General features: G+C 40.3%; 1 protein-coding gene across 1 annotated transcript; it reads left to right on the top strand.

The window, feature by feature from the left end:
- The first annotated feature begins 716 nt into the window (after positions 1–716).
- Positions 717–9,854, top strand: POMP (proteasome maturation protein). The gene is made up of 6 exons (XM_050915071.1): positions 717–745; positions 2,290–2,387; positions 3,288–3,348; positions 5,560–5,661; positions 7,571–7,664; positions 9,314–9,854. The coding sequence occupies exons 1-6, from the start codon at positions 743–745 to the stop codon at positions 9,379–9,381; spliced, it is 426 nt and encodes a 141-aa protein (XP_050771028.1). The 5' UTR covers positions 717–742; the 3' UTR covers positions 9,382–9,854.
- Positions 9,855–10,456: the final 602 nt, after the last annotated feature.

Below are 10,456 nucleotides of genomic sequence, written 5' to 3' on the forward strand. Positions count from 1 at the left end.
CAAAATTCATTTCCAAAGATTAACCTGCTGCAGGCCCGTCCCTGTCGGTCACTGACAGAAGATCAGAGCCCCGCAGGCTGCCTGCAGGCCCTGGTAGAGCAGTGCACCCCAACACCTCTTATTCGCACAGCGCTCCCCAGGGAGGCTCCATGGCTGGCCCAGCTCCCAAGGCCATGTTTACCTCAGGAAGATCGCTGCCTCATTTCGCTACCTCAGGCCGTCAGCACTGTGACGCTGTTGGGGTCACCCAAACTCTCCGCTTTTGCTGCTTGTGGCCCACTGGGAGAGGATGGGTTTGACCAAGAAAAGCAACCCCCACCTGACACCACAACATGGCCACCCAGGCCTTCTGTGGGAAGCCATTGGTCAACGCCAGCTCCTGCTTGGGGCCAGGGTGGTGCCAAAACAGCTGGGTTTTGCCGACATGTGGGAACAGTATAGTCAGTCTATGAGCAACAGCCCTGCAAGCAGGCAAGCCGTGGCCAAGGAGGGCACAGGGCCGGAGAGGGAGCCCTCACACCACCTCAGCCCACAGCACCCGCCATCAAAGCACGACCCCCTCACGGCAGCCGCGGCCCCGCCCCCTGCGAGGCCCCGCCCCCTGCGAGGCCCCGCTCCCCCCCGCGCAGCCGGTCGCGGGGGAGGGGCCGCTCTTCCCTCCTTGCGTCTGACGCAGCGCGCCGGGGGCGGGGCGGAAGTGAGGAGGAGGAGGAGGCGGAAGTGGCTGCGCGTGTGGGGCAAGATGGTGAGTGGGGGCTGGCAGCGGCGCCGCTGGCCGGGGGTCGCCCTCGCGCTGGGGTGGGGCGGGCCGGGCCGGCGCGCGTGCGCCTGTCTGTCCCAGTCCCCTGCTCGGCCGCTGGGGTCCCCGGGGGTGGCGGCCGTGGGGCGAGGGGCGCTGGGGCCGTGCTGAGTCATGGGGGTCCGGCGCAGCCATGGCGGGCGCTCGTGCGGCCGGGTCGGGGGCCCTCGTCCCCCCCCTGCGCGGCCCGGTCTCTGCTAGGCATCCTCATGGGCGCTGGGGGCCGGGAAGGCGCGAAGGGTGGGTGGCTGTGTTTAAAGTCCTCTGGGAGCGGCGGGTGACACGACACAGGGAGGCCGAGAGCCCCGGTGATCCCCAGCCTCCCGGAGCCAGGGGCTTCGTGTGCCGCAGCCAGCGCGGCAGCTCTTGGGGCGGGAGGTCGTGCCCCGACCCTCTGTGGTGGGTAGCGGTGGCGTGACCACCTAAGACGGACTGGGCAGTGGCGTGACTTGAGAGCGTTACCTTTTGGGAGTATCTCATGGTTTTCTGCTTACGTTTGACTTTAACTTTGATCTTCCCTCTTGTCACATCTTCCAGGTAATGTATCTCTTTGATGCTTTCACTTACAGCAATCTTAGAAAGGTCTGGTCAGCGTTGAGTACGTTAGTTGGTAGGTGCTTTATATGCATGTAATAACAGGTATTTTAGGGTTTTCTAATAGCTGTTAGGTTATTGACAGTTAATGCATTACTACAAAAGACGTTAACTGTAAGCATGAATTTTCTGTTGGATCCGACAGTGCTGCTGGAGGAAACTCCTGCACTGAACAGCTCATTACTGTCACCTTCCAGAGAGTATTGCTGTCATCTTCCAGAATTTATTATACATTGGCCTATTGGTGGAGCAATTTGTATGAACAACCCTAAAATCACTTCAGTAAAATTGGACAGGTTAGCGTGAAATTAGTGGTCTGGGTTAAGATGGCTTTACTTAGTAAGTCTGTGGAGGGGTGTTTTTCTGGTCGTCTTGTACAAGTTACTGTTTTTCCTTTGCTCTTTGAGTTAACTGGCATACTAGACCACTTGCATATATCTTGTCCTCTTTATGGCAGCCTTAAACCGTGGATAAAATCAATTTGATCTTACTTGATTGTGTTTGTATTGAAGTAAATGAAGGAATGCTCAGACATGTTCCTTTCTGTCCTGTCAGCTGAGCATGACCTGCCTTCCTCCTTTCCATCCCTGCAGCCCAGGGTCAGAATGAACAAGGGGTAGTTGCAAGTTTAACTGTTTCAGCCAGATCCAAAAAATGTGTTATCAGTACCTATAACTGTTATCAGACTCTCTGAAAAAATTCTGATTTAGTGTGGGGTTTGTGTTCTGCTTTGTGTGTTTTTGTTTTTTTTTTTTTTTTAAAGAGACTCTAAAATCTAGAGCTTGTACGTGAGTAGTTTAAAGAGTCTTTGAGCACTTGTTTCATTTGTCTGGCCTAATGGCCCATATGGAAGGGGTCTGGTTCTGTTCAAGTAATCCTCACTTTTTTTGTTCCAGAATTCCAGAGGCGCTGCTTCTCTGTTGAAGGATAGTATCCCAATTACTGAATTTTCAGCTTCAGGACCATTTGAAGGTCATGATCTTCTGCGTAGAGGGTACGCTTTACTTTTTCTTGTTGGACTGTGCCATAGCAAATGTTGAACCTCAGATATAGGAAGAAAGTATGTGTTAAATGTTGGCTTTTTAAAGAAGGTTCTTGGAAGGTGTATCACAAAAGCTATAGCCTAAAGTGCACATATTTAATCAGATTGTCTTTCAAGTGTGAATTTTCTGTGAAACATCACTTCAGGAAGTAGATAACATTAATGGACTTTTACCTGTGTGATACTGCTCTTTAGAAAAGACATGGCAAAGTATTAATAATTATGAAAGATATGCTAGTTGTAAAATACATGTATATGAGCATGCCATAGCACTGTGGGAAATGGTTAATTTCAGCATTGGTACTATTTTTACTATATTAACGTTACTATATGTAACTTTTTGTGGTTTGGGGTTTTGCCATTTTACATGAGTGCAAAACTATGTACGTGTCTTGGATAATGAATCTAAAATAAGTTCATGGAGTTTAAAATGTGGGTAATACAACTGTGAGTCGGGGGGAAGGTATGTATAATATTCAGTTGCAAAAGCTTGGAGACTTCTAAAATCAGATACCATGTAGGTTGGACATAATTAAATCTATGATGTTTTCATTTATTAATATTTTTCTCTATTTCTGAAGGGAGTTGAGGAAGAAAAACCGTCATTCCGTTTTGTCAAACACAAAGAAAAAAGGATACCTGAAATTTAAATTCTTTTTCCTCTGGTAGTGCTGTAGTTAGAGGTCTTATTTACTGTTTCACTATTAAGCTTTTTTTTTTTTTGTAGTTCAAACTGTGCTAATTGTGTGTCTCTGTGGGTTGATGTTTGGATCTGAGATTAGTTTTGAAATGCAACTTAAAAACCGATATTCCGATTAATTTGAAGTTCAATTTTTTAACTTGTATTTCTAGCTTTACAAGTGTGAAAAATGAATTGTTGCCCAGCCACCCACTGGAGTTGTCAGAAAAAAATGTAAGTATAATATCAAATGTAGCCATCTTCACTCTTAACTAATTATGAAGTTTAAATTAACAATGTGATTACCTAGGTGGCTTTGTGCAGTAACAAGTAATGAGCAGGGTCTTGCCTTTAACAGAATAAAGATGTTCAACAATGTTAACATTTTATTTATACAAATAACATTGTTGGCAAATTTGTTTAATGTTAACCTCCCACTTGTGACTCTCTCCACTTCAACTATGTAAGCGGGCTTCCAAGTAGGGGTTTACTTAGTAAGGTTTAGTCATCTAAAAGTTATTAAGCTAGTTGTGTATGCAGCCTCTGTAGTTAGGTGGGGGGCACACCTGTCCCTTCTGGAAGGCTGATCCTCCCATTTGTCTATAGGTTTGCCATATATCTTCATTTTCAGACTTTCAGTCTGTGAACACATAAATATTTTTCACTAAATTACTTGGTCCCATCTAGAAATTTTATACATACAGTTTGTCGTAAGTGTATGCAATCTTGTCCGGTTTAGTCATCACTCGTGGACCACTTCAGAGTGGTCTGTGGGCCATAGGTTGAAGGTGAAGGGAGACTAGACTGACAGCCTTGGCTAAATAGCTGGTTGAACTGAATCTCGTCTCTGGTGCCTGTTTTGTCAGCACAGAAGATCTGATGTAATAAAATGTCCTGAAGCAAAGGCAGTATTTGGATAGAATGTTCCAAATTGCTAAGCTAATCAGCATGACGAGGTCTGAATGTAATGTCTAATATATTCTAATTCTAACCAGTGCTAGTGTTTTCTTGAGTTAAAAGAATGATGTTAATGTGACACCAACTTCATGAGCTTATTTATAAATACTATAAATGTTTCAGAGCTATTTGTCAATTGATTTTTTTTTTACAACTGACGGCTATAACTTAGTTTTTAACTCTGTTCTTGCTGTATAAAACATGCATAATTAAAAGATTACATGCTAGAGAGAAAAAAAATGCACAGAAATAATTAAAATGGGCAATGTGATCCCTGAAGAAGTATGTGAAACTTTTAAATTGTTTTTTTCACATACTTTGGTTAGTTTTTCTGTAAGTTTATGGCCGATTTATCTAAGAATTATTTTCATGTAGATTTGAAAGGGAGAAGACTTACCTTAGCCTGAGATGGTTATGGTTGTTTTTACTGCTGTAAATGGTAGGTTATTCAGGTAGCACTGGTAGAAAGCAAGTCTTTCTGCTACCCAGATAAGGAGTCCTACCTTTATAAAATAAAAGAAATGGAAAAATAATGTGACCAGAATTGTAAGTTTGGGATCAGGCACATAAATAGTATTTTCTGTTAACTTTTAAAGAGCATTCAATATAGGTTGTTATGAAGAAAATGCACGTTATGCCTTTGACTTGTATTTTCCTATTGACTTCTGAGATCCCTCTGCATAAATGGCTTGATATTCTTGTACTAGTAGGCTTTTGTCATGGTGATTGAGTACAGGTTTTACAATAAGAGATTTGTATTTTTTGTTTTACTTTACAATATTGTATTGTGTCAACGTCACAGGCATGTAGTCACTACTATAAAAGCCAAATTTGAGACTGGATTACTCAAGCTTAAGTTTAACATTAAGCATAAGTTACTTCTGTGTACTTCAGTATTCGTGAGCCAGCACTTTTTCATTAAAAGCACCCTCTACTAAATAAGATTTTCTTTGTCTTACTGATCAGTTTTAGAGCAGTTGGTAAAATTATGAGCTTTCTCTTGCTTTTCAGAGTCATATGGAATATATGTGGTGCTCTGTCTTCCTACGTGATCAGAAAAGAAGTATTTAAAGTGTTTTCAAGTAGAGTCTTTGATGGCTAACAGTAACATCAATTGTGGCTTTAAAGTTTGTGTTCTTATTTTAAACCAGACAGCTTCCAATTTGTACTGACAATATTGTAGTAATGTAAAGTAGTGCAAAACTACACCACTTGGTGGTGTTACGTGTCCTGATTGTCAAAAATAACAAAATGAATTGCTACTATTGATTTGTAATAAAAAACAGTAAAAAGCGATTTCAGTTTCATAAAACAAGTATTACTGCATCACTATCTTTCATGTACATTTGAGACATATGACGGTATCACTGAATTTTCACATATAAATTTAATAAGCACATTCAGTTAAGTAGGATGTCACAAATCTCTTCTATGTCTGTACTTGAAAGTAACTTTTTCTAAAATAAAAATCAATGTTGTTTGTGATAGTTCCAGCTAAATCAAGATAAAACAAACTTTGCCACGCTGAGAAATATTCAAGGACTCCACGCACCTTTAAAGCTGCAGATGGAATTCAGAGCAGTGAAACAGGTAGGCATTTTTATCCAACTGATATAACTTAAACCACTTGAAAAAATTTTTATCTCGGAACGTGCTTTCAGAGAGACATCTTTCTTTGTTGCAATACCTTATGTTTCCAAAATAAATTCTTTCACTGGACTGCTTTTATTAAAACCAACCAAACAAACACTGCAATTAATAGTTTCCAGAACAGTCAATATGCTAAAGCCTTTCAGCTGCTGTTCTTTTATTGGTTACTTGGTGAAGTGGTAGCCGCTCTAGGTTTTCTGTGGACTAGCTTCCTGTAAGCCTTCAGAGAAAAGCAGGAGGAATTGAGTGTTAGTTCCTAAAAGTAATACTCTCCTCTGTGGAACGCATGACCTTCATGGGAAGGAATCTCTGCACCTGTAGGGAAAAGAGACTTAGAGTTCTGAAGCAGGTAGTGATTTGAGACTGGATATAGAGGTAGTGTGAAACCTGAAGCAGAGAATTTGCTATGTGTTTATTTTGTTCCGCAGCCTTTCTTGTAAGATCAGGGAAGGTCTACAGGGAGTTAAGTTCAAAGGTTTTAACTCTTAATTGGGAAGCTGAGTCTGTCTCCTTTTCCTTCTTATCTCCTAGGATGGAGAGTAATTGAAGGAAGGCTGACTCTGTGCCTTAGGAAATGTATAAAGCTCATTGGTCCTAGTAAACTTTTTTTGGCTTGTTGAAGGTTGTTAAGCTATTAAGAGTTGTTTTTCCAAGTGAGTTAGAGCAATTTTGTACTCCCTTCCAGTGGATCAGGTGCTACTGAACCACAGTGAGCTGCATTAAACTTGGCAGAAATTACTGGTCCTGAAGAAGTGAAAGTCAGGCAGGATGTATGAAAACATCCCTTGATCTCAGCTGTGCTGTCTTGTCTTGTGAGGAAAGATCTTTTTCCTAACTTATGTTAGCACATGGCAGAAAATGAGGTGGGTGAGGATATCCTGCTAGTGTGTCTCCACAGTTATTCTTGGGAGATGGGTGGGGGAAGTATGGTCATTAGAAGGTTTTTCGCTCCCAGCTTCATGTTAGATACACAAGTTCTCTTGTGGTTTAATTTCACTTTTCTAAAATACTTACTGGAATAGTATTTGAACTTCTGACAATTGTACTAGTAGTGATTATGGAAATCTTTGACATATTTTGTGTGTAAAGAGATAGCTACATGATAATGTTATGGTTGTAAAATATGTTCATGGTACAACTGAAGTATCACTACTAGTAGTGAATGCAATTGTAAGTACAGATATGCCATTCTCAGAATATTTAGAATCTGAATGCTGTGTGTACCACTTGAAATTTTTTTGTAATACTGTGGGTGAAGGGTACAGAAGAGAGTGTTGAAAGTAACTGGGAGGGGACTTGAAGCTTAAGAATTGGTGGGGATCAGAGAAATAATTATGATTTAGATTAATTGCAAGGAGGATTATGTTTAGATGTGAAAATCAATATAGCTTTTTCATGTACATTCCTGACTTGTGTCAGAGATGTAGGAAACTTAGAATGTGGTTTCCAAACACTGCAGTATATGTCAGTCACCTAGTACTGACCTCAGGGTGTAGATGTGTTTGTTGCAGTGAGCCTCCCCAGCTTTGTGTGGTAACAGAGGAGAAAAAAAACTACTTTTTTTTTTTTTTAAACTACAGTATTTGCTGTAGTAGCTACACTGCAGTGAAAGCTACACATATAGTGAAAGGCTGTTCTTTTCAAAACAGAGAGATAAACAATAGGAGATGGTGGTGTTAGGTAGGTTTTGCTATCTATGTGTGCCAGTAGTTCTCTTATTTCATCGTTGTTTTTGAAGGAAGAAGTGACTGCCTGTTGCTTTTCTCAGTCACTTCAGGCTGAGAAATCCAAATATAAACCCCCTCAATTTCAGACTTGCGGAAACTTGAACTCTTGTTGTCTTTTACAGGTCCAGCGTCTCCCATTTCTTCACAGCTCAAACATAGCACTGGATACTCTGAGGGGAAATGGTGAATGCATTGGTTTTGAGGATATCCTTAATGGTAAATACATTCTGGTTTTAATGTTATGGCAACATTTAAAAGTAAAATTTGGGAACTGTGAAGTTCTTTGCCTCTATGGAATAAGAGAATTAAATGCACAAAATACAAAGAAAAAATTGAATTCCTAAAGGCAAAGAAGCACTGGGGGAAGGAGGAATAAATGTGGTTCAGCTGCTAGTTGTGTGGAAATGACTCTGAAATATTGAGTAAGCCAGTATTTGCTTGTAGGCTGGGTTTCTAAAGGAGTAGAAGATTATGTACTTAGATTGTATGCCCCAGAAACTTTTGAACTACTTGTGCAGATTTTCACAGGTGGAGGTTACAAAGATACAAAGTTTTTATAAGTTCTATAATTAAAAAGAAGGAAAGGCTAGAGGAGAGATACCGAACTAATGAACCAGAGATGTGGCAAGGGGAAGGCTCCCTCAAATTAAATCAACAGTTTGCAGTTGTGTGGTGGCTACTGACTGACAGTATATGTGGAATAGAATAAACCTGGAAAAATAGTTTAAAAAAATTTTCTTTCTAGCTGGTAGTTAAGGACATGGAAGGAGGCAGAGGGTATTTTGAGGTGGGATTGTAGAATGGAAAGAGCCAGGGAGATAGGAAGCTGGAAATAACGGAGGGGTAAGTGGGAATCTAGAGGCATGAGATAAATCTGGGATTATTTTCTGGGATGGATTTACAGGGAGCAAAGGAAGGAATCTTAAGTTATTGTGGTTCAGGGGGTAGACCAATGTCAAACATAATTTCTAGGAATTTGGTTATTTAACATTGCTCGCAACAAGCTGTTACATATTTATAGAGTGCTAAGGAGTGAGTGGGTTAAAAGCGTTTTTGGTAAGGTTCTATTTATCAACTGGGGCTGGATTAGATAAGTTTGGTGTCTCTGGAGGAATCAAAGGCGTTAATATGCCTTATTTATGGAAGGAAAACACTGATACACCCATAAAGAAAGGTGTATTTCTTCCAAAGTGCAGTCACAACCTTTTTTCTGGCCTTGATTTTTTTTTTATTTTTATTTTTTGTATGGAAATGAAGTTCATACTGTCAGTATTGGTATCTCTTGTGCCCTCTGCACATTCCTTGATAACCTTTGAGTACAGTGGCTAATGTCAACCATACTTCACAGAATGGAGGAAATCTCAGAGATATTTAAGGGCACAGAATTTCTGTGAAACTAGGCAGTTAGATGGAGAAGAGAAACCATGAGTATGGTCCCAGCTAACAGTGTGAGCTCCTACTGTGCAGAGAAGTTGCATTGGAAAGAGGTGTGGGGCACCTATGGGGAAAAGCTTCAGTCAGACTTGAGTTTTCTTAAACACAAAACTCAATCAGCCTTGAGATTCAGGCTATATGTGCTTATGTAGAACTGGTTGGTTTTACTTGATGTGTGTGTGGGGGGGTTCTTATGAAACACTGTTCCACTATAGATGTATTTGTTATCTGATCGTTGCTTTGGATAGAGACTTATGAGTTACAGAGCTGCGTTATGCAACACTGTCAAAAATCAGTCAAGTAACTGTTGCACTAAGCATTAGAATAAAAAAAAAAGAAATATGGTCATGTTCATAGCTATTGTTGGTCTTTGTAGCTTGGTAAAAGCCTCATGCTGTCGACTGTTTTGGTTTTTTGTTTTTTTTTTCCAGATCCTACACAGAGTGAGGTTATGGGAGAACCACACATGATGATGGAATACAAGCTTGGTTTATTGTAACAAAATGTACTCCACAAAAATGTTTTGTGCGTGTCTTTATACTGCAGATCTAAATACATGATACTAAATTGACACTCAGTGTTAAGCAGTCCTACAGTTACCATTTGCCTTCCTTGATGAAAAGGCACATTAAATGTTTAAAGTCTATAAATTGTTCTGTGCTTGTTGTCAATTATATAAATGTCCTGTAACTAGGTAGTTTAAATAATGTCTCTTCGTACACTGCTCAGGACAGTAGCTTCTTAACTGTGGAAATGCTATATATGTATACAAGAAATCCAAAAATACCCATGCATTTTAAAACTGATTACTGTAGGTAAATGCATTTAATGGATGTTCTTGCAGAAGAACTTTTTAAGGGGGAAAAGAAGGTATTTTCCATTGAGTAACTCTTTGTTCATGAAAATTTCCATACACTTTTTAAACTATTGAATAAAGGTTTGCTATAAATGCTGTTGCGTTCCAAAATATATTTCATCATAAATCAAGAATCTCTCCTCCACAACACAAACAGTGTTGTTCCTTTTTCTTGCAATATCTTTAAAGATCTTTAACTTCTGCACTGCCAATGGAATCCTGCTACATATATTTTATCCCCTCCTGTTGACAGTTGTTCATGAGTGAGCCACTAAGCTTTTGTGTAGAATTCGAAGTATCGCTGTAAGAAAGGTCTGGATTTTTTCATCTGCGTCCCTGAGAGGATATTCTGGTTTCTGAAAGTAGAAGCAAGTTCCACTTGGAGTTTAAAGAGGTGTGTTAAAATCCATTTTGGAACATAATCCAAAAGAATGCTCCTAGATCTAGGTATTTTAGTATTCAGAGATAAAGAAAGAATGCAGTGCCTAATTACAACAGTACCTAATAAAGCTGCTGCAGTGAGAACATGAAGATACAGTGGTACTAGATGACAAATACAGAAATAATTTTTTGTGGGTTTACCAAAATCAGATCCTAATTAAGGGAAAATGAGACCCCTATACTTAAATACACCTTCTAAAGGAGCAGGCCACTGAAAGGTTTTTTGTGTGCTTAAGTGGGAGGGGGTGTTATTAAATTCAGGGTTGTAACAACTATT

The sequence above is a fragment of the Gymnogyps californianus genome, chromosome 1, assembly GCF_018139145.2.
Source record: "Gymnogyps californianus isolate 813 chromosome 1, ASM1813914v2, whole genome shotgun sequence".
In the NCBI taxonomy this organism is placed as follows: domain Eukaryota; kingdom Metazoa; phylum Chordata; class Aves; order Accipitriformes; family Cathartidae; genus Gymnogyps; species Gymnogyps californianus.

What these genes read in the sequence shown, in the direction of transcription:
- POMP (XM_050915071.1), top strand. An exon ending in CATGATCTTCTGCGTAGAGG is followed by an intron (nt 2,388 to 3,287) that starts GTACGCTTTACT and finishes TTGTATTTCTAG; the next exon opens with CTTTACAAGTGTGAAAAATG. An exon ending in TGGAGTTGTCAGAAAAAAAT is followed by an intron (nt 3,349 to 5,559) that starts GTAAGTATAATA and finishes TGTTTGTGATAG; the next exon opens with TTCCAGCTAAATCAAGATAA.